The following is a 24,496-nucleotide window of genomic DNA, read 5'->3' as shown; positions in this document are numbered from 1 at the left end:
CGCTTTAGGGGAGACAGAAGGTCCTCAGAAGCAGGGGGGCAAACACTGGGCCCAGGGGCCAGCTCACAGGGCCCTCCAGCAGGGAGGCAGTCCCCAGTGGTGGTCTCTCCTGGCGCCCAGCAGCAGCAGCAGCAGGCCCCCCTCAAATTAGGATCAGCAAGAGAACAGTTTCTGTGGGGACACAGCCCCATTTTTATACAGTAAACCCTTTGTCTCAAGGTGCAGGGAAGGGGCGAACCAGTTACAACTGGTTCCTGAGCACTTTGTTTTGCTCAGCCCCTCTCCCTATTCAGAGTGCAGGCCAGGTTCATCAGTCGCACCACAGGGGGCGGAGCCAGCATTGTGTGGGGAAACCCAGCCCTATTCAGGACCCAGGTGTACTCCTCCCCCCCATCTAGCTGCTGATATCCCCATTCACCACTGGGTGACTCCTCCTGACTCTGGGGATTCCCTAGCCCATCACATGACCTCACTCAGCCAATCACGCGACAGGCAGTCACTGCACATTTTACACTAATATGCCAACTCCTAGAAGTGGCACTTCCGCACATGACATAATCACGCATCATACATCATTGCGAAGCATTCAATCACACGAGTCCGCACATACCAAACTCAAGCCTGCACACCCCACGCATCAGGAACTACCAGGGACACATACATTCCCCATGCATTCCTATGGGAGGGCAGGCCTATCTCACCACATGCACTCAGAGGGCGCACGCACTTTACTCTGGGACACAGGGAAAGTGCGCAGAAACCAAAAATCATTACCACCAGGTCACCAGTAAAAGCAAAAAGTTCAGGGGTGAACCTGCCAGAAGGGCCAAGTCCAACACTCTCCCAACCCTAGCAAGACGTGCTGTATTTATACAAAAAGTATCTAGGGTTTCTTTGTCCCTTGTCTCATGTAGTAGCCATTGTTGGATTTGAGGATGACGAATGGGATGAACCTTGTACGTAGATATGGTGGGGTAGGTGGTGTAGCCCCTGCCTGGTTTCCAAGAACTCTTATGAATATTCATTCAAACTGTGTGAGACTATTGATGAAGTTATAGGACTATTGTTTCTGCACCGAGGACTAGAACCAGGTAAAGGTTCAATCCTAAAAGCGTGTTACTGAGTAGTGTAAGGGTATGATATTAGGGTGTAGGTGACGGTGTATGATATTACCCGGCCTATATTAGGGTACCTATATGAAACATAACACCCACTCCTCTTCTGAATAGTCAACAATTATAAAAATGCTAGCGAACTACACTTTTTAATAAGGTAGGAGCGCATAAAAACTATTAGTGAGTCTTATAAAAACATTGTCTTAAAATCATTTTAAAAATAGCCTCATATGGGGAGAATTTTTTTGTTCAAAAGTATTGATTCGAATTGTTACTTAAGCCAAAGCCCTAGATGAGTTTGTTTGTATAAGTTCAGCCACTACAAGCGTACACATTTAGTTGAGTTTTGAAACAAAAAATCTGAATTCTTTCCCAGCACACGATGAGCCATTTATAGACTAACTGTCCTGGCTGGGAGACGCAACATCGCTGTTGCCCGCCGCTGCAGAGGACGGTCCTTGTAACACATCGCAGAGTACGTCAATGGAGCACAGATGATATTCAGAGCTGCCAATAGCTGGTATAGAGGCAGTCAGTGCTGTCGTTGAAACCTGAGTGCTAGTGGAAGAGCTGATGCTCAACCCAGTTGCAAAAGGCACCTGCAGATTCTGGAGGAATGCAGCCATCAATATGGGAATACGAAGGGGACATTGCCGAGCCTGGGCCCTCAGGGGTTCCAGCCTAGTATTTAAGTCTGCAGGCGTGTCCAATCCAAGTGTCAGACAGAGATCCAACACGCATTCTTCAATGCAAAACAGGCATCGAAGAACAGGTAAGATGCAGTCCATCCAGACTGGTCTAAACGATAGGAACCAAGAGACACTCAGCTCCTGTAGGCTAGGTGTGCCCAGATGTTGTACCATGGGCTCACGGTATTTGCGCTCCAGGAGTGCTTTTGCCATCTTGTTGGTGATTGTCATTTTTCTGCTCCGCAATGGACGGCCCAATCAGGATACCTGCGATAGAAAGCAGCATCAGCGGAAGACCTCCCAAAATGCTTCCCAATACAGAGTGTATAAAATTTTGAATAACTCCGAGGATTGTCTGAAAGGTGTTTAGAGGTAACATACTTGCTTTGTCTTCGCCAAGCCCAAGACGTTAGGTTTGTTGATGCTTCATAGCCCATCTGGTCCTCGGCAAAGAACCGCCAGCTCGAAAGGGGTGTTCCGGCATACCCGGTCCCTAGTAATCCGGAGGAAAGCTACCCCTCTTTCTGGGAACCCGTGCACACCGAGTGACGGAGGGGACCCAGGGGCAGAGGCGCCCGACGTCCCGGAGCCCTGGCTGGGATCGGGGAGGCACATGTGCTCCCATCGGGACTTCCAAGGCAGCCCGGCCATCTGGTCGCCCCATTGGAAAGCATTGCATGTGACCAGATGGCCGAGGGGGGAAAAGTTGAGACCAGATAGCCGGGACCCAAAGGACGCCTGCCCCGAGCCTTCCTGGTAGAGCTCCCGCCTGCCCTTGCAGTGCTCGGGGGCTCCGCTTCCCGGGGAGGGGGGCCGGGGACCCAGGCTGGGCCTCAGGCACAGGGCGGACTGCTGGAGCTCTTGGGCCCAGACGCCCGGGGGAGGACTGCCCAGGACCCATGGAGCCCCTCACAGGCACTTTGCCACACCGTGGGCCGGAGGAGGGAGCCCCTGGGCAGAGGGGAGGTGTTGTCTGGGCATAGCCCATCCGGTCCGCGGCAAAGAACCGCCAGCCAAGGAGGGGTGTTCCGGCATACCCTGCCCCTGGTAATCCGGAGGAAAGTTACCCCTCTTTCTGGTAACCCATGTGCACCGAGTGACAGAGGGGACCCAGGGCACGGAGGCGCCCGACCTCCCGGAGACCTGGCTGGGATCGGGGAGGCAAATGAGCCCCCATCGGGACTTCCAGGGCAACCCGGCCATCTGGTCGCCCCATTTGAAAGCATTGCGTGCGACCACATGGCCGAGGGGGAAAAGGGGCGACCAGATAGCTGAGACCAAAAGGAAGCCCATCTGCCCGCCCCGAGCCTTTGCGGTAGGGCTCCCGCCTGCCCTTGCAGGGCTCTGCACCAGGGACCCTTGTCCTGGGCAGATGGACCCTTGGCAGGCTGCAGAACGGGGGCTCCCACACCCCAGGTCCTGCCCGAAACCCCCACTTCTCAACCCATCCAGGCCGGGGAGACCGGGGAGCCTGCCTGGGCATGAGGGACCCCTGTCCCAGGAACACGGACCCTCAACTGGCCGCAGGACGTGAGCTTGTGTTCCACACATTTTTTCCCATAATTACGCGTAGTGGCGCTACGCCAACTCTGCCCAGCCCTAGGGTCAGTGTATTCCTAGCCTGCCCCCTTTTCTTTTGTGCTCACTTTTTTGGGGACTCGACTGAAATCGAGTTCCAAGATGGCTACCAACACTTCCTGGTTGAAGTGTTGGAAGCCAATCAGATTTCAACACAGGGACTGTCGGATTCTCAGGGAGAATTTTAGATTTTCTTTAATATCTCCAAACCTCCTGAACGGATTTATACCAAATATCAAAAAGGGTGCTTTCTTGACCAAGACCTACCTTTTTGACAAATTTAGTGTAATTCCATTCATCTGTTCGGGCTGTAGTCGTGTCTAAAATCCCTGTTTGTAATCAGAATGATTATGGAACACTGGAGTGTTCCTAAATAAGTAGACAATCCGTGAATCCAGCAAGCAGCCCAGTAGTCGATCCATCTGATTAGACAGGTCAATTTTATTGCAATTGTTGTTTCCTACAAATGTTTTTTGACTTATTTTTCCAAATGATTTATTAGTTTCACAGCACTCCTTAATGTTTGTCTCTTTCTTTATTATATTTTACATGATCATCAGCACCACCCAGGGGCAAGACGACAGGGTCCGAGTCGGCGGGACAACCACAGGACCGCTCCTCTACCGAGGCTCCTGCTGCTGACCCCAGTAGGTCCTCCAGTGGTTATATTAACAATTATATTTCCCTGACTTTTACTGCATCTTTTTTTTTCCAAACTATAAATTATGGTTCTACTTTCTAATTCTATTTTTTACAAAAACTTCTTTGACCTTGACTATCTGTTTCCAAATTCTGCTTATCCCTGCCTCTAACTAAGTTCCTTCTAACTGCCTCTGCTATGACTCTCTGTACTACTACTACTACTACTACTACTATTATTCTGGCGCTGTAGCGAAGCTTGCACAGTTGCCCACTCTTTATTGAAGGTTTTCTTTGGAATAATAAAACTCAGATTGACCAACAGCTCTAGCCACTGTGTCCTGTCCTTTTGGTTGTCCTCTTCTAGTCTTCTTAATGTTGAGGCATTGACAATGCCCACAAACAAAATGCCCAACCAGATATTTGACTAGTATTTTGGATCGGATAGTACATACTACTACTGTTGTAGTGATTCTGCAGAGCCACATACAGAACTATGCACAGCAAAATAGGATGTTGGTGATGGGAGGTTGGACCTTACTCATCACACCTCAGTCCGAAGAACCCACGATCCCCTGACCGACTAGCTATAGTGTCTCACATTAGGGCCCCACTCCCGCCCCCCACCACAAAGAAGATACACAATGATGATGACTGAGACAGACAACCCAGAACACCCCACCCTTTTGCTCACTCACTTGTGTAAGTCCACCCCACCACACCAAATACCACAGAGTATATGTGTAAGTTCAAAAGGTTTATTTGAAACAAGTAACAAGCTCTGTACGTCGTTATATGAAATTTTACTACAGCCATCGTCAATTAGCCAGCAAAACGCATAAGATTAAAACAGTAAACATTTACAAGTGCAGGACAACAAGAACAAGACAAAAGATCTGTTGAATTCTGGAAGACCCCTCACCGTAGAACGTAGAAATACTGGTTACATCATGCATCATAAGCTCTGCAAATCTCTGGTTTGTAGAAGGGAATCTTCTGCCTATTATATGAGAAAAATACTGCGCGTTAGGTAATATACTGCAATAATGCAAGCATTTCGCAATCATGGCAAAAAGTGTAACATGTATGTGATGGCTAAGCATTACAGACTAACCAAACTCCATAACAAAGTGGCTTGTTTTTCGACCTCTTCACTTGTACGCAACCGTCATGTGGCCTCAAAGGCGTCTACTGCACATGTCAATAAGCTGTGAGGTATAATTAAATATGCACAAAAAGAATAGTAGTCGACATGATGAATCTAAAAGGGTTACACGTGGCTCAGGCTAACTTTCAAAAGAGTAGAGTAGGACTAGATGACCCAGGGAACCATATCACTACTAGTGTCTGTCTACTGACTGTACTACTCTAGTGCTGATGTATGTTGTATTAACTTTTTTTTCAATCTTCCAAGTGAACACTAATAAAATAGGGGGAGGTTTCCAGGCATCTAAAAATGTGTAATGTTTTTTCTAGGCATACTACCAACCACCAGTGCCGGCGGGGCCAGCGGCGATGGCGGTGCGGCCATTCCGGAGGGGGCAGGAGAACTGGCGGCACCTTCAGGAGCGACAGGGGGGGAGCCAGCAGCAGTGGCAGGCGGTGGTAAGTTATATTCATTACTTCTTGACATTACTACTAGATGGAAGTGTGTTCACTTCTTCACTCACTGTACTGTGCGACTTATTAAGTTGTAGTGAACATTATACAACGGTTGAAGAAGACACCCTTTACTTAGCATTAGCAGCGTGAGTTGAGTAACCAATGGCCTCTTCTATCTAACTCCAACTCAGCTGTGAAGGTTTTATAGAGAAGACAAACTCAGATCAGATGACCTTGATGGATGTGTTGAACAAAGAGGGAAAGAAGGGTGGAAGGACGGGCGAGATAAATAATATGACTGACTGGCAGAGAAGGATATGTTGGAAGCATGCATAGGTGGGTGATAGTAATCAGATCAGATGCATGGGTTGTTGAAGGATGGGTGGAAGGTGAAAGAGGATGCCTGCCTGGGTGGGCGACAGTATAGGTGGATAGTACTAGATAGCAAGAATCAGCGGTGTTTGGTTCAAACTCAAAGCCAAGGCAAGCAAGGAAGGAGCGGACGCATGGGTGGTTGTTGGTGAAACCAAATAAGTTTGGTTAAGAAGAGATATATAAAAAAGAAAGATAGACATTTACTTTAATGGATGTATGCCTGGATGTACTATCATCAATAGACAGCATAGGTGGAGACTGTCACTGGAGAGTCTTACTTTGAAGAAAATGTAAAAGAAACGGCGCCAGAGTAGCAAAGCGGAGGGGAATATATAAGTAGTATTTTCAGAATACATTTGACTCGCAGTAGTTTGCAAGCATATCTTATATATATAAATATATTATCAAGCCGAAGCGCCTTCCTCAGACTCCGAGGACCACTCCCTACCTATGTTAATGTATTTTTGATTGTGTCAGCCAGCCTGCAAAGGGTGGCCTATCTGTTGGTTACACATACACAATCAATGAAAGCAAAGTACCCTATGCAGTAGCGATCGGTGTTGGGAGTGCTGGCGGGTGGTGACATGGGGAGGGGCAGGGTGGGTGGGAAGTAAACTATGTATTACGGCCAAATACAGGTGAGTAAACATAAAAATAAATAAAATGATTTTCATTGTGCGCACTGCACCGCCAAATGTGATGCAGTGCGTGCAACGAAATTTGTTTTATTTATTTATATGTATTGTTTAATTACCTGTGATTCTCCGTAATCCATAGTTTTCTACCCCCACCCTGCACCTTCCCACATCCCCGCCCGGCAGCACTCCCACCACTGACCGCTACTGACCTGATGTCGTATTACCATCTATAATATAAGCAATGATCATTGGATCCGATAAATATTCAGCCTTTTTGTAGTACCCAGGGCATGGTGAAAGTAAAATTGAGCATTTGCCCTCATGTAACAGACAGAGTATGGACAGTGCCACCTGCCGTAATACAAAAATATGAGCTTCCCCACCTGCAGACAGTAGTAGTAAATAAAACTAACGTGAGTCTGCATCATGTGACTCATATCTGTTTCTCTTGGGTGCAAGCTTAGCTGACTGAGCGGGCATGCCGGCTACAACAAGGTTATGTAATTTCGCTAAACTAGAGATAAGAACAACACGACTGGTGTGTACTGGAGTACATAGTACGAGTATAATGTCGGAAACTCCCACAAATGTTAGAGTCCGAGGAAGTAGGAGTATAGATACTTCCACCGAATCACAAATGTTATGTACTGTGCTTGCTAGTGATACTGTGCCACTATGTGTTGAATGAATTTTGTGTTTCTGTTTTGCTAAGAGTATAGGTTACAACATGTTCTTTTTCTTTCTTGATATAGATACTCCTTCCCAACCAAAACCAACGAGGAAGGAGTTGGCAGGCAGGGCCCGGCGCCATAAACTGGAGGCCATTTGCGATGAATATCGCCGGCTGTTGGCTCAGGTGGAGGAGGAGGAGGAGGTGGCTGCAGCTGCAGTCTCCTCCAATGCCCCGGGCCTCAGTCAGGCCCTGCCTCCAATATTACGGCGCCATGGTCCGGCAGCCGCCCGCCGCCATGCCTCAATATCTACCACTGCTGCCCCCCACCCTGCATGTAACTGCAGGGCATTTCGCCACCAGATGCTCCGCCGGATGGCCCGCTTGGAGGAGCACCTAGAGAAGCGTGTCAAAATATTTGTGGATAAACACCTGAAGGCCCGCCGACTATAGGACCTTGTCAATTTGCCCCTTTTTTAATTCCTTTTGGTGGTGGTTGGGTTTTGAGCATTGGGGTTTAACTTTTTTATGGACATTTTGGACTTTGACTTTTGTTTTGGACATTGGTTGGGGTTAGGGAGGGGGGTGGGTCAGGTCAGAGTGGGATAGTTTATTTTTGTTAGGGTATATTAAATTTTATATTATTTACTTAAACATACGATGTTAATGTTTTGTGGTGGGTTACTGCTTTACGAATTCAATTTATGTCACATGGTTTGTTACTTTGTTTCCTTGCTGCTGCATGCCCACAGCCAGTGTTTGATTTAAAAGATCTGCCGATTTTGTAACACACAAACAGATAGATGCGGTACCCCTCACTGAGTTATTTTTAATTGTCATACTAGTACTGTCAGTCTCTCCTCCTAGTCCATTATACCTCCCACCAAACGTATCTTACCTGTGATTGATGATGATGAAGTTTGGCACAGTGATGGCTGCATGGTTGGTTTCCCAAATGAATGGAGAAGATGCCATTATTGTGGTGGTAGTAGTAGACACTGGCAATAGCATATGAAAAAAGAAAGAGAAAGTTACTTGACTGAGACAGACTGTGGGAGGAGTAGTAGAACAAAGTAAAGTACAGCATGGGTGGGCAAGCAGAAGAAGATCCTTGCCCTGCCTTAGTTAAAATTCAATTAGTGTTGCGTTCACCACATTTGCCCCAGCAAGTGTGTGGTCACTTGTTGGTGTACATTTAATGTAGTCACATCACACCTCAATATAAATCACACAGCCCGGGGGAAGAGGGTTAGGGATTGATGAATGGATGGGAAGGGGGGTTTGGGGAAAGGTTTGACAAAGAAAACAGACAAATGCAATAGTTAGTGGTGCTCCAGTTCCCGAGTCATGGCGTGGAGCAGAAATCCTCCCAATTTACAAAAAAGGAGACCGCGCCAATCCTAGTAACTATAGGCCTATAAGTTTGATTGATTCTATGCATAAAATCATGGCCAGGTTAGTGTTGAGTCGTATTCAGACCTGGATCAATGATAAAGATATAATGTCTCCCTTACAGGCTGGCTTCCGTCCACACGTCAGTACAATAGACCAAGTGTTTAGGTTTATATTAATTTACTGGCGTGTGGCAATTATCGCAGGTGGTACGATCTACGCTGCCTTTATCGATCTCAAATCTGCTTTTGATTTAGTTCCACGTAATAAGTTATGGGGGGGCCTTGGAAGTTCTGGGCATGCCTCCAGAATTGTTATCTCTGGTGGTCAAGCTACATGAGTCAAATTTTGCCCAAGTAAGGTGGGGGTCCCAGGGTAAGACAACCGAAAGATTCGGAGTATCTAAGGGGGTCAGTCAAGGATGTGTTTTGGCGCCAACCCTATTTAGCTTATTTATTAATAGGGTTGTTAACTACTTTGCCTCCTTTCCTACTGATGCTCCCTCTCTTGCAGGCATGAAGGTCCCTCTGCTTATGTTCGCAGATGACACACTGATTATTTCAAAAACACAGAAAGGGTTGCAATGGGCACTAAACCGATTTGAGGAATTTTGTGCAGACCATGAGTTGTTGATAAACGTGGACAAAACTAAATTTATGGTCTTGCACAAATATAAATCAATTAGAGGGAATGTGTACCTGAATAACACCAAGTTAGAACAAACAGATAGAAAACTTAATTGGCAACCTCAAATTGACTTGATGGCCCTTAAGCATGCCCAACTCGCTGGTGTGCTGGGGAAAGAAAACAGATTATTTCAGACTAAGCCGGTAGGACCAGCTCTCCAGATCTACAATACTAAGGTTAAAGCCTCAGTTCTATATGGCGCTGAGTTATGGGGCTTTGACAACGTAACCCCCCTAACTGTGGCCCAGAATAAATTTATAAGAGCTCTAACTGGCCTCCCCCAATCTACTCCCCTGAAACCCCTCTACTTAGATCTAGGGTGCTATACGCTTGAGGAGGCAGCACGATATAGACCAGTAGCCTTCTGGAGAAGGCTTTGGTCCACTCCGGAGCTGGTTGTCTAGGCTAATGCATTGAAATATGTTATTAAAGCCAATGTATCCTGTAAGATGCATTGGTTACAAAAAGTTAAAAGTGTTCTACAAGACATGGGACTAAGCCATCCATGGGAGGATCCCGTCAGCAACCCCTTCCCTACTAAGAGGATTTTAAAGAAACTTACTGGAATATGGTGAGAAGAAATCAGTATTCCATCCTATGAATACCTCTTTGACTAGGTCATTCCTGGAGCACAAATGTGTGGCCCAATATGAGGATTACTGGGATTTTATATCTAAACCAGGTGATAAAAAACTTTATTTCCAGTTCAGGGTAGGCACTCTCCCGGTCAAAGCTTTCACCTGCAAATGGCAGAGTGTATTGGGCAACACATGTGTTTTTTGTCCAGTGCAGAGACGGTCCCCCATATATTTTTTGTTTGTCCGGCGTACAAATCTCCTAGAGCCAAATGGATTAAAGTTCTTTGTTCCAATATGAGCACTCGAATATTAATATAAAATACAGATGAGCATATCGTGATTGCCGGTGCTAAATTCCTGAGATGGGCATGGAATATAAGGGCGAACAAGATGAAGACCATCTGAACAAATGCCAGCACTTTAGGCCTAAGTTTTACTTTTTTTCCTTTTCTTATAAATTTTGGCCGCATAATTTGCACCTAGTGTATGGATTCATGGGTCCAGGGGGGAAAGAAAATTTCCAATAGTCATGAGTTGTGTTTTGAGTATTTTACCCCCGTTTTAATGTACTGTTTTATTACATAGTTTTATAATGGAATGTAACTTATTTTTAAAAAAATTCACTGATATGTTTTAATTGCTAGTGTTTTTATATTGCGTATTATTGGCAAATGAATTTATACAAAAATTGTATTATTCTATATAATGGTTGTGTCTTTTATGATCATAATGATCGAAATAAAGACGTTTTGACTGACTGACTGAAAAACAGACAGTATGCATGGACACAACAAAAGTAAAACACAATCTTGGAAGACGACCATGATCCATTATCAAAGAAACCTATAAAGTGAGAAAAAGGAAATGCATGCATGATGATGAAGAGAACTTGATGGTTAACGATAATGAGTTGTACTTACTAACTACTACTACACAATTAGACTGTACAGGGCAGAAATTATTAATATGAAATTTGCCTTGCCTGTCTGCCCCCAGAGCGAACCAAATTACATGCTGTACCGGGCTTACTTTTATTTTTCAAGCTAGCAAAGGAAATGAAAAAATAGTTGTAGGGATCAATTACCAAACAAACCACAACACACAGTCGTAATGATTGAAGAGAAAAAAGGAATCAAATAAATTTAAAGACGAATGATGAATGATACTAAAGTTACTGTATTATCCTGGTCCAAATGTGGAGTTGCATCATTCTCGTCATTCCTCTTGGTCCTCCCTTCCATGGACACTTCGCACATCAATCTTGGGTACCACTGCCTGCCTGATGCGGATTAGTAAGGTAAGTCTGAGTTGTTTCTCCCACTATAGCACAGGTTAAAGGCCGGCCTGTAAGTGTAGATGGAAAAACAAAAGGGGTATTGAAAAATAACTGAATTAAAAAAAATAAACTCAATTACAGTGGAGTGCAAGAAGAGAAGACAAGACTCTTGAGAGAACACTTTCAGACTGAAGCGGCTTGGATACATAGTGTCTACTCTACAGCATTAAGCTACAACAACAACGGGACAGGAGCCAGCACAGAACAGGCCAACCACAGCACAGGCCAGGCACCCTACCCCTATTTACCCTATTTGACAGAGCCAGACAAAAGGCATATGCACTGCAGCAACCTAGCATTTTCCAAATGAAGTGACTAAATCAATGCGCCACTGTCCCTCATACCACTACACTCTACTCCAGTCCACACCACTACACGGACATGTAGCCTAGGTCTGCTGTGGTTCTTGTTGAAACTTTTTACCTTTTAAGACAGTCCATGAAACGCAGTTATTCCATCAATTATCTCCGATCCAACTGACTGACTGTGTGCAAAGATAGTATGGTCAGCATCATGAGCGTGTTGTACGTATTCTCCAACACCAACTCAGTCCATAGTGACTGATTACGTTTATAATATATTCCATATTACAAAATTGCAACGGATATTGGCCGGCACCTGCAGTGGTAGGAGTACAATGTGGTTATTAAACAACAAGGAAACATTGACTGTCACCTGAGTCACTTTTACTTTGTAGATAAACTAGTATAGTTCGACTTCATGCACATTCACTCGTAGTCAGCAAGCATCCAATGCAATGCATGCCATCATTCAAAATAATCATTACCAGTCTTGCTCTTCTCTTTGGCTGTCAGATCAGAGGCCTAGCCTTCTGACAGTCAGTGATGAGTTTCTTTCGGCTTGGAAACAAAACGGAATATAGCTGTAGTCACGTTTCACTTCTTATGGAGGGACTGTTAGAGGCAACATGTATTGTACTATTCTCCATCTCCATCCAATGTCTGGCTTGCTTGAAATGTATTTAGGGAGAGTAAGGAAGATGGAGCAGGACTCTGAGTAGTGGAGTGGACAGTTATGCACAGACGTACAACTCCAATAGGGAAATAAAAAGAGGAGACTGTTGATGGATTTGTTGTGATTAGATTTGAACCAGAAAAACAGATACACACACAAATAAATGAAGGAAGAACTATTTGAAAGCCTAGTTGTCAGGGAAGAGGAGCTCGTCCTCAAACTCTGGTGGTTCGGACAGAAGTACGTCATGTAATAACCCACTACTTATGTCATCGAAGTCGCTCTCCTCTTCCTGCTGTGATTCACGTATTTTGTACTCCGGTGGTATAAAGTGCTGATTCATTTTGATCATGGTTAACCTCTCCACGCTTTTGGGCGAGAGACTGGTCCTTTTCACAGTAACAATGGCACCAGCAGCACTGAAAACACGCTCTGAAGAGACACTTGCAACAGGGCAAGCCACATACTTTATCGCCAGCCTGCTGAGCACTGGCCATTGGCTTCTTTTCCCATACCAATACACCAATGGGCGTTGCTCCATGAAGACATCTGTTGTGTCATTAGATAGGCCTGAACCATTCGCTCAATGTTCAGGGGTGCTCCGATTTGCTTGGCCTCTTTTGCCTTTGCATCAGTAATGGACGTACAAAATCCTTTCCGTAGAAACCAATCACCTGCCGTTTTTTTAATGTGGCTGATGATCCTGTTGGTGCTGTTGTTGATGTTATTGCTGGCAGTGTTGTTGACTGCTGGGAGGCAAACTCATTGCTCTCGGTCTCTGAAGTAGAACTTGACTCTGGGTGCCCTGTAGTACTTTTTCTGCCCTGGGGTGGCGGGGCTCTAATTAAGATCCGTTCGTTTTCAAAGTCAGTGGCTTCCTCAGCTATCAAAGTTTTGTACTTGGCAACATCCACTTCTGAAAAAGGAATTACTTCATTACTGCTCAGCAATAATTTGTAACATGGATCCAAAATTGAGGCAGTAATGTAATGTTGATGTAACACAATGTTATTTTGAATCCTTGTATTGTCAGATAAGCGAACAGCTAAGGTGTCTGCCAAATAATATGCGTCTACTTTGTCATCCACACCTGCGTACATTTCTGACACCTCCTTCAGCTCTTGCTCTAGCATGTACAACAGTGGGATAGCTTGGCCCATAGTACAGTCCTCCCCGCTGACTTCACGTGTGAAGACCTCAAAAGGAAGTAGCATCTCTGTCAGGCATTTAACGAGGTCCCATTGGGCCATCTCAACGGTCATGCCTTTCACAGTAGGATCTCCTGACCTTTTCATGACATAAGCATTGAGTGGTATGTACTGCTCAAACAGACGCTCAAGCATGTAATAAGTTGAGTTCCAACGTGTTGGCACCTCCTGGATAAGCGCTTTGACTGGCATTTTACGCTCATGTTGAATGACCCTCAGCTGCTTCCGGGCTTTAAAAGAATGGTTGAAATGTGTGCATATTCTTCTGCAGGTGGTCAGTAAGTTGCTGACTTTGCTTTCATTTTCAGAAAGTCTTGAACAACAATGTTAATGCAGTGTGCCAAACACGGGACCCTGAAATAGCCATCATCTTTCATGGCCCTAACTACATTACTGCCATTGTCCGTGGCAACAAAATCAATGTTAAGCCCTCTTGGTCGCAGCCACTCAAACACCTTGCTGTTAAACTCATTCAAAATGTTTGCAGCAGTATGAGATTTTTCCATAGCAAACATGGCTACAGTTGCATGTTTGCGAGTGTCTTCAAAAATCTCAGCGTTGTCAACAACACCTTCAGATATCTTATCTTTAACACCCGAAAAAGAGACCCAGTGTGCAGTGATGCACATGTAATCAGTGGCTTGGCAACTGGTCCACATGTCTGTTGTCAGGTGGATACTCTGAACAGCACTCTGTTTTAAGGCTTTTCCAAGCAATTCCAGCACGTCATGATATAGTGCTGGAACAGCAACTCTTGCGAAATAGTAGTGGCTGGGAACCTTCCATTTTGGGCAGATGGTTGTCACAAATTCCAGAAAACCCACCTCTTCAACAAAAGAAAAAGGGAGAAGGTCCAGTGCTAACATTTTAGCCAGCTTCGCATTGTACAAACGTGCTATTGGGTGGTTGCGTTCGTACTGCCCCTCCGGCCTAGTAAACATGCTAAGAATGGTAGGCTGCGTGGTATTCCTTCCTGTGCTCAACGTCGCACTTTTTTTAAAAGCAGTACTCCTTGGTGTCTCAGGCTGACACTTACTCTTGTGCCACTGAGATGTTGCTGAGGATGTGGGCGTTACCACTGCAGTGCTGGGGACAGGGCTACTTTGTGTACCACTACCACAGATAATGTCTCCCTCTTCTTCTTCTTCCTGTTCCACCGTGAGCGGACCTTCTACTCGTTTATCCCCACCAACAGCAATGGTTCCAGTTTTTATGCGACGAAGGTGCTCTTCCCATCGGATTGCGTGGTGTTTTTTTAGATGGGTCATTTGGCCTCCGGTACGGTAGTTTGTACCAAGCTTACCACGACTAACAGAGGTATGACAAACGGAGCATATAGCAATGTTCTCCTCCTTTCTGCTAACCGTAAAGAAGTCCCACACTGGGGAGCTTAACTTTTGTCTCCTGCTGGAGGTGCCACTTCCAATGCCGGATGAACTGGATGGTGTGTGTTGACTTTGACTCTGTGCAGTACCACTATCTACTTCTGCTGAGGTAGTGCTTGTGCTGGATGTAGGACGCTGCCGGCCCTTTGCTAATGTAAATATGGAAGCTGGAGGTCGTGTTGGTGTTACCTGTGTTGGAGGTATGTGTGCTACATCCCTCGCAGCCATTTTGGATAGTGTAAAAATGTTGGTCTCCATCTCCTCTGGGCCGGGAGTGATGTTCGTGATGACTGGCTCATCATCATCATCATCATCATCCTGCTCTTCTACATCAACCTCCATAAGTGTAAGGCTTTCTGGAACCTTCCTTTTCTCATGCCTGCTCTTGTGACGTGTCTCCCTCTCAGGCTCAGTTTGTGGCTTCCAAGTGGCATCTAGATCATCAGAAGGGGGGCTTGGCGAATAACTTGATGTACTAACCCTCCTTTTCGTTGCTGGGGATTTGGAAGACAATGGAACTTCTGAAGGAGTGGCTTCCTCTTCTTCCTCTGCATGAGGCTCAATTTCCTGAACTGCCCCAACTTCGGGAGGAACAACAGCTACTATTGCGGGCGGTGGTTGCGGCTGTTGTTGTTGACCACTTATCTGCTGTGTTCCTTCCTGCGTTGATTGTGCACTACTTTGAGATAGCGATAAGTTTAGTTCAGGCTCAGCATCACTGCTTTCCACCATTAGGCTGGCTACCTCTTCCACACTCAGCTGCTTGGGCATGGGTTGGTGGGTTGGGCCCACTGATGCAGAGGTGCTGCCCCCAGCTTGGCCCCCGGACACCGCTGCTGTAGGTGTCATTTTTGGTGTCCCAAAAAAGGTTTTGGGAGGCACACCAGACTTAAGTGACACTTCCTTCTTCTTCTGTTCCTTCTTCTCCATGGCAACTTTCTTGGTACCGGAGGACCTGCTACCTGCTTTCTTTGGGGGCATCTTCTTCAGATGTCAAAACAGCAGTCAGTTGCACAAGTTGCAGAGATAGCCTGTTTGCCCTAAATAAAAATGTGTGCATCGCATGGGATGGATGCAGCATCAGGGAGCAACAATGTTCTGTTATGTTATGTTAGCCTCATTTTATAACGCGCACAGATACTAAAAAAGTGTCCCGGCGCGGGAGCCTAATAGCAAAAGAGGAAAGACTGCTTGTGAACCACCGAGAACACCTACCCAAAAGGCATTTAATGGAAGAGTAAGGTTTTTAGTTGTTTTTTAAATAGCCTAGGGTTATCTATGTTCTGTAACTCAAAGGTGTTCCAATCTCTGGCTGCTTTCACCGAGAGAGAGCAGCCACCTAGCCTCATCAGATGGAACCTAGGGACCGCCGCGAGGCATTGACCCTTCGAGCGAAGCTGCCGTAGGGGCTCATAAAATGCAAAACGCCTTCTGATAGAGAGCCCCATGGACCAGCACCAAGGCCTTAAACCCAACTCGCTGTTCAACTGGGAGCCAGTGGAATGTACGAAGGCTCTGGCTGGCACTGGATCTAACTGGCAAGCCGAGTAAGGTTCTAGCCGTCGCGTTCTGAACGATCTGTAACCTTTTCAATTGGTAGGCCGGAAGTCCAAAATACAATGCATTGGCATAATCCAGCCTAGACAGAATAAGTGCCCGTGTAACCATTTCCTTGGCATCTTTTGGAAGTAGCGGCAGAAACTTCTTAAGTGGTTTGAGCATCCCAAAACACACCCCCACTAATTTGCTGATCTGAGTGTTGAATCTCAGATCCTGGCCAAACCAGATCCCGAGATTTTTTGCTGGACAGCCAGAGGCATTCGGAAGAGGAAAGCCAACAGGCCAAATCTCCTCCCTAAAATTGGAAGGAAAGGTCCCATAAAGAAGCACTTCAGATTTCTCCTCGTTGCACTTTAATTGGGCCTTGGCTAACCACTTAAAAACCTCTGCAAGGCATGTCCTGGCAATCGAGGGAGAGAAATCCATTTTACTCCATGTAAAGAGGAGCTGGGTATCATCAGCGTAAACTATAATTTTTGCACCCAGCTCCTCAGCTAAATACACCAAGGGAGTCATGTAGACATTAAAAAGAAGAGGGCTAAGTGTAGAACCCTGCGGGACCCCCGTATCCAAAGTGCGCGGAGTCAAAGAAAAAGGCGGCAACCACACTTGTTGCGATCTATTGGCAAGGAACAATTCGATCCATTTCCACACCCGCCCTGAGATGCCAATCTGGGACAACCGTGCCAAAAGTTGTTGGTGTGGCACGGTGTCGAATGCGGCCGAAAGATCTAAAAGCACAAGTGCTGCTTTGCCGCCCGCATCCAGGAAATCTCTAATTGCCTCAGTCACCTCGACCAGAGCTGTCTCGGTGCTATGGGCAGCTCTAAAACCTGACTGGGCATAGTGGAGAGCCCCAGAGGTCTCAACAATCTCAGAGAGTTGTTCATGGGCAGCTTTCTCACAGATCTTAGCCACAGCCGGAAGGAGGGAAATGGGCGGTAGCTGGCAGGACATTCTGAATCAAGGGAGGGTTTTTTCAATAATGGAAGAAGCTTGGCTTGCTTCCATTCAAATGGAATCGTGGCGGTCTGAAGAGACAGATTCACCATATTGTTAATTTCCGGGTTCACTGTCTCAGCCACCGCTGCTAGCAGCCTAGCACGGCAGGGATCAGTAGGGGAGCCTGACTTCAGTGACTTACGTATCGCCAGAGTGTCAGAGAGGGATATAACCGAAAAGGTGGTCAGAGAAGGACCAACCATGGTTGCCTTAGCCATCATGGGAGACGATTGTGTCTCCAGAGGCTGGCTAGAGGACCCTAAGCCATCCTGAATAGATTTAATTTTATTGCAAAAAAAACCTGAAAGTTTTTCACACCAGTCATTCGAGCCTGGTAGGGGCCTATGTTCAGCTCTAGGATCCAGAAAACTCTTCACAATTGAGAACATTTCTTTAGAGTTGTTTTTTGAGCGATACGCTCCGCAAAGTAGACCCCCAACAACGAACATATGCATATAAAAAGGCATTTATTTACAACACCCAAAGAGTGAAATATACCCCAGAAAAAAAGTAAAGCCCACATTTTGCAATTCAATCCAAAGCCATACATGATGTTGAAATTCAACGCACAACAGAAAAACAGTTTTTTTAACTTCCATGCACCTGTGATGATTCATGAGTAGTACCCCTTGGCCTACTGGCAGACTAGGCCACAAGCTTGGAGGCCTATGGAAAAAGCACAGTGACTGGTCCCACAAAATGGCCGCCACCACATGGCCAGGCCACCCACAAAAACAAGAAAAGGTCCGGAATACAGGACAGACAATGCAGGCCTATTGCAAAAGCACGATACCTGCCTTCACAAAATGGCCACCACCCACATGCTCAGGCCACCCACCAAAATAATAACAAAAAAGTGAATACAAAGGACAGGAACAGGAAGTTGGAGTCTCTGTGGAACTTACTTCCTCTCCTAAATATATTTAAAAAAAAATAAAAGTGACTCCGTGCTCCAAAACTACAGCAAAATGACAACCTGAGGAGTTTTTTTAGCAAAATGCACAACATCAGCATTTTCGAGAAGGTTTTATGTTGCTCGTGAGATATTGTTTGCCAGATTGCAAATTCTGCGTGTTCGGCATCGCGAACCGAACAAAAAGTCGTTATCACGTGCGCGAACACGCATATTGAGAGCGCGAAAATGACAAAAACTGTAAGTCCGCGTTGTCGCGCTGTGCAGAGTTGCCAAAAGTACGCGAGCTGTATTCCTAGGGTTACCTACTGGCTGAAAAGCCCTATCTATTTAACACACACCCAAAAACTGCAATTCCACCCCAAAAACACCTTTTGCAATTCATCCAAAGCCATCCATGGTGTTAAAATTCAACAGACAACACAAACTGTTCTTATGCACCCATGATTTGAGGATGACTACCTCTGGGCCTACAGGCAGACTAGGCCACAAGCTTGGAACAGAATGGCAAAAGCAAGCACACTGCTTGGATGGCTCCACAAAATGGCCGCTACCCACCCACAACAACAAGAAATGGAAGACAGACAATGTCTGCCTTCACAAAATGGCCACCACACACATGGCCAGGACACAACAACAACAAGCATAAGCCAAGGGGAACAAAGAAAAGAAATGCAGACCTTTATGGAAAAAGAAGCACACACTACTAAACTACCACCACAAAATTGCCACAAGCCGCATGGGCACTCAGTCACAACAGGCCATGGAAAACAATGAACTGAAGCAGGCTTATATATGACCAGACAAAGGAGGCCTGCTAAACAACACAGCTTTAATACAAAAATGAAAATCAACAGGGCTACGAAAGGATTGGAAAGAAGTTACACAACAAGCACACACATCAAACAAAGGTATTTAACACACACACACACACACAAACAGTGAAATACACCACAGCCACATTTAGCATTTCAATCATATGCCATCCATGCCCTACATGATGTTTAAATTCAACAGACACCACAGAAACATGGACCCATGGGTACCCTACTGGCTGAAATTGAAAAGAAAAACAACTAGGCCCCTATTGAAAGTACAGGCCACCCACAACAATAATTTTTTAAAACAAAGAAAATCCCAGAAAAATGTAGGTACAAACAAGCCCCAATGAAACAAACATGTACACCAATTCTCCAACTTACTTGTAAAATTAAATCTCAAATCAAAAAGTCCTCAAATAAATCCAATCCAATGGTATGATGCAGCAGACAGACACAAAAAGTGATCCTTCCAGCTCCAAATCCAAATGAAAGTGAACAGCACATGGACAAAGCACTGGGAGGAGCCTGATGGACAGGAACAGGAAGTTGGAGACTCAGGTGCACTTCCTTCCTCTTGAAAAAAAGAGTAAAAAAAAATAAAGGACTCCTTGCACAAAAGACTACAGCCAAATCACAATCTGAGGAGTTTTTCTGAGCAAAATGATAATTTTCGAGAAGGTTTTATGAAGCTCGAGAGATATTCTTCGCCAGATTGTAGTTTTTGCATGTTCGGGATCGCGATCTTACCAAGACAGCCGCGGGAAGTCAGCTCGCGCGTCCGAATGACGTGTTCGTGTTCGCACACTCTCGCGGGTTCGGGCGGCCATATTACAAATCTCGTGGCGAACGGACAGAAAAGCGAGTTGGCGAACGCAGAATCACGGTAAGACGTTACCGCGCGCACGAGAATGAATATTGAGCGCGCGAGGAAGCAAAACTACTACGCGGTAGATTGCGTAGCAATCTGCAACTTCGTGCTCTACGCAAATCGCGAAGTTAGCTAAACTTCGCAAGCTCCGCGAGCGGAGCGTAGTTCACCACCCAGGCTTATCCATCTCACAATCACCTTCATTTAGCGTGACCAGAAGGCTTCATGCCTCAGTAATGCCACATTTCTTTTTTATGCTTTCCTTTTACATATCAATTTTATATGGTGAGCTAGTTTAATGGTTTCAATTGATGAGAACCAATAATGCAGGATTCAACTCCCAAAATGCACTTTATTATTCAGTCGAAACTCAGGACTATGAAGGTGTGGTCATCATTACATCATGTCTTCCCCTTTCCACAACTGATCTTCATCTGAGCTGCTTGATGTGTGGCATGAGTCACAAACTGAACATGTAATGCAGTTTAGCCGACATACTCTGGCCTTGATTGTCTGATAGCTTTGCTTGTATGTGGTACACCCATGCACAATAACATATTAGGAATGCACGATGCAGCGCAGGGAGAGCGATATGAAGAGTTACCTATCATTTGTGAAATCTACAGAATAAAGCTGTAAGTTTCAGAATGCAATGCACTGTTGCATAAAAAGCTGGAACAGACCAAATATATCAGACATGACATGGGGCTGCTTTATTGAGCGGATGAGCTGAGTGTAGCTAATGCACCTTATGTCATACTTACATTAATCCATGAGCACAACCAGTCTTTGCACTTGTTCTACATTCTGGATTATGAGTGACTCCTGGGTCGTATATTGGAGAAAACAAAACTACATGTACCACAATACAAAGTAAAGCAAGGCTTCACGAGTTACCTACAAACCGCTGTGAGACAATTTGAGATTTTGGTTGTAGCTTAAAATATGTAGTTTATGTATTACTATTAACAATAAAAAGAACTCTGTTTAACTACTTAATTAATCTTGCATTAGGATCATGGAAAAGGCAAGCTATCATTGAAACTTTTTTTTTGACTGCTCATCGAGATATTTGCTTGATTTGGAGATTGGCAGACGGTTACTCTGTCACAACATAACGGATATCCAGTCCACCATGTGACAAATGCAATAGGATATAATGCATTTATAATAAGGCAGAAAAGCTCTATGCCATGTTGTGACGGAGTAACCCATTTGCCAAACTCTAAATCAGGCCCACAGTGCTTAGAGAAAAGCATGCAGGTGTATGTCCAACTAACCATGGCTGAAGTCCTAATATAAAGTAATATTACCTGCACAAGTTCCTCATTGGATCTGTAGTCGGACACCAGGACATTCTTCCTATCCGACAATCGTGTGAGAGCAATGTGGAGTCTTCCTGAAGCCAGTTGGTGGGCGTTAGCAGGCATTAACCTGTAGAGCCCTTTCCTTAGCATATGAAGCAGGTTATATGAAGGGAGCAGAGGACCACACATGGTTTCCCGGGCTTTCTTTGCTTCTTCAATGATAGCGTTCTTAAAATCCTCTGAGGAGAGAAATTGTTATTAAAGATAATTGCACAAGTGGTAAACGAAATACACTACTTTTAATGAACACACATGTTGCTATTAGTAGACACTAGTATTGCATACATGCAATTTCCGGTTACAATTAACATGTCTACAGGACATTTCTCCAATTTAAGACTTTTCAAAACACTGAAATAACTTCCCACTTCTGATATGGCTCTTAGTATAAAACTTAAAAACAGACATTATAGAGCGCACTGGAAAACGGGAATCAACCAATATTTATTTAGGTGTGCAATAAAATGTAAAAATAACTTTGATAATCTGATAATACTCTTGGTTTCATAAAATAACTAAATGCAAAATACTTGTAAGGAATTTGATAGAGAATGAACCCTCCTCTAAGAAGCAGTGTAGAACTTTTACAGAAAACATACTTATCGTAGCAGTGGTATCTCAAAGTTCAGGAGTTCTACATGGAACGGTAGGGCCTAAGAAGTACAGTAGAAACCAGAATTCAGAATCCAGGCAAGGAGAAAAGGATGTATAGAAATTTCAATGGACCATAAAAAGCATAGTTAGTTATTTATTTACTCAATATCTACAAGTATTCACAATTATAGGTACAAGTTGACAAGGTGAATTGAATAAAATCTCTCGGGTGTGACTTGATGCCGATGTAAGATAGTCGACAATGACCGCAGTAAATATATTTTCTACTTAACAAAACTAGAAGATAATAAGGTGCCTGCAATCCCCTTCATTAATTCGTAAACGGAAACTTTTTTCAGTGTGTAAGGCATTTTGCATGAAGCAACCAACTGTCTCCTCAGGTCATGGCCACCATTACATGTTATTCATGACATGGAGAGCTTATGGGTAATATTTCTGGCTTTGCTCTCTGAAGCTTTTCCTTTTTCACCAAATTTGTTTACTTTAGACCAGGGTTCTTCAGTATCAGTCTTGGAGGGCCGGACCTATGCCAGATTTTTAAGATAACTACATTTATCTAAATGTGGATATGCTAAAAATCTGGCATGGATCCGGCCCTCCAGGACCACAATGGAGACCCTTGCTTTAGACATGCACTTTAAAAGTTCTAACGCTGCTTAGATTAGTGTGCTTAAGAATTAAAAGTCATTACAATTAAGAGGGTAATCTTAACAAGTTGTGGCTTGAAAGTCAAAGGCAGGCCATAAATTGAAACACGTTTTACTGAAAAACCAAATAAGGAAGAAAGGAGTGCAATTTAATAGTTAGCTCCTGGAGTGCCCCGTTACCTTTTAGGCCTGGTGTTAGCCAAGATTTTTTGATTTAAAAAAAAAAAACATATGTACAACATAGTCATTTAAAGGGGCTTTCTTCATCCATAGGTCTGTTGGAGTGTCATTCACATTTTGCTACAGCGTACACCATGAGGCAGGGGGTCAGCCCACTTCAGGCACTGAATAACATCACTTTGAGTCATTGTATTTTGCTCTTTCACAAGGAGCACATCAGCACACAAGCTAGTTTCCTTCTGTGTCAATGTTTTTTTAATGTATTACTTTGATGTTGCCTTTCTGTTTAGAGTCCGATGTGACAGAAGGATGGTACACACGCCATACTCCATGCTTTATCAGTTTCCATCTCCTGCCAATGTTGTTATAAATTCCTTCTGGAGTGTTCTTCTTTACTATTTGACTGCCGGTATTTCACAGCATAACAGTTTATGACCATTTGAAACTGTTCTGAATTATTGAAAGCTTCAATATTATACTTGTGAATTCATAAGCAATTCTTCGGAACACGTTTATTCTGGGACCAATTTCATCAATGGTTCTTTAAAAAAACATTTCCCAGGAAAAAAACATCCTTTATTGTGTTAAATTCGCAACACCTACAACACTTTTTGTCGCCTTCTTTCCTTTCTTCATTTCCTTCTTCCTTCTTTTTTCTTTTCTTCTTTCTTTCATCCCGCTTTCCTTTTTTCTTTCATTCTTTCTATCTTTCCTTTGTCCTTCAATTTCTTCTTTCATTCTCTCTTGATTACTTTATCCCTTTTTTTTTCTTGCCTTCTGTTTTCTATTTTTCATTCCTTCTTTCAGTTCCTTTCCTTTTTCATTCTTGTATTCCTTCTTTCTTTCATTCTTTCATACCTTCTTTCCAAATTTCTTGCATTCTTGTTTCTTGCACTCCTCTCCTTTATTTTCTCTCTTGCCTTCTTTCTTTCCTTCCTTCCTTTCTCTTTTGCCTTATTTTTTCCCTTCTTCCGTGCTGTAGTTCGTTCTTTCTTGCTTTCATCCTGTTTTCTTGCTTTCATTCCTACTTTCTTGCCTTCCTTCTTTCTTTCCTTATTACCTTCCTTCGCTTTTGCCTTTCTGCCTTTCTTTCTTTCTTTTTAATTTATTATATCCTTCTTTCATTCCCTCTTTCCATCTTTCTTGATTTCTCTCCTTCTATATTTTATTTCCTTCCTTCTTTCTGTCTGTCTTCCTATTTTTTCTTTCTTGGCTTTTTTCCTTCCTTCTTTTTTGCTTTCCTTCTTTCTTTCCTCCCCTTACCTTCCTTCTTTCTTCTGTCCCTTCCTTATTTATTGCCTTCTTTCTTTCTTGTTTTCCTTCTTGCAGTTTATTTACTTCTTTCCATTCCTCCTTTCTGTTTTTCCTTTTCTTGTTTATGTTCATTTTTCCTCAAAGCTAAAAGGCTGGCGGCCAATGGCACAATGATTGCCTTTTTTAGGTCTGATTAAGCCAAGATGTTTTGAATTTACTATAATTATGAGTAGGACATAGCTACTTATAAGGGTTTTGAGCCAGACTTCATCCATTTGCCTGTGGTTGTGTCATTCCCATTCTTCTACAACGCACTTGAGTATGCATCAAGAGGCAATACGTCACCTCACTTTTTCCACTGCCTGACTTCACTGTGAGTTACGGCATGCTGCCCTTTCACAC

At 44.3% G+C, this 24,496-nt stretch overlaps 1 protein-coding gene across 1 annotated transcript in view; it reads right to left on the bottom strand.

Moving 5' to 3' along the window:
• LOC146866641 (omega-hydroxyceramide transacylase-like) overlaps positions 1-24,226 on the bottom strand; it is a 301,031-nt gene extending 276,805 nt beyond the window's left edge. The window contains exons 1-2 of the mRNA XM_085614403.1: positions 24,104-24,226; positions 21,345-21,575 (exon numbers count right to left, since the gene is read on the bottom strand). Of these exons, the coding sequence (XP_085470529.1) occupies positions 21,345-21,575; positions 24,104-24,226 (354 nt within the window). The remainder of the gene's footprint in view (positions 1-21,344; positions 21,576-24,103) is intronic.
• Positions 24,227-24,496: the final 270 nt, after the last annotated feature.

Source organism: Triturus cristatus, chromosome 1_2, assembly GCF_964204655.1.
Source record: "Triturus cristatus chromosome 1_2, aTriCri1.1, whole genome shotgun sequence".
NCBI classification, from domain to species: domain Eukaryota; kingdom Metazoa; phylum Chordata; class Amphibia; order Caudata; family Salamandridae; genus Triturus; species Triturus cristatus.
Note: the sequence above shows the minus strand (reverse complement) of the source record. Positions and strands in the feature narration are given on the sequence as shown.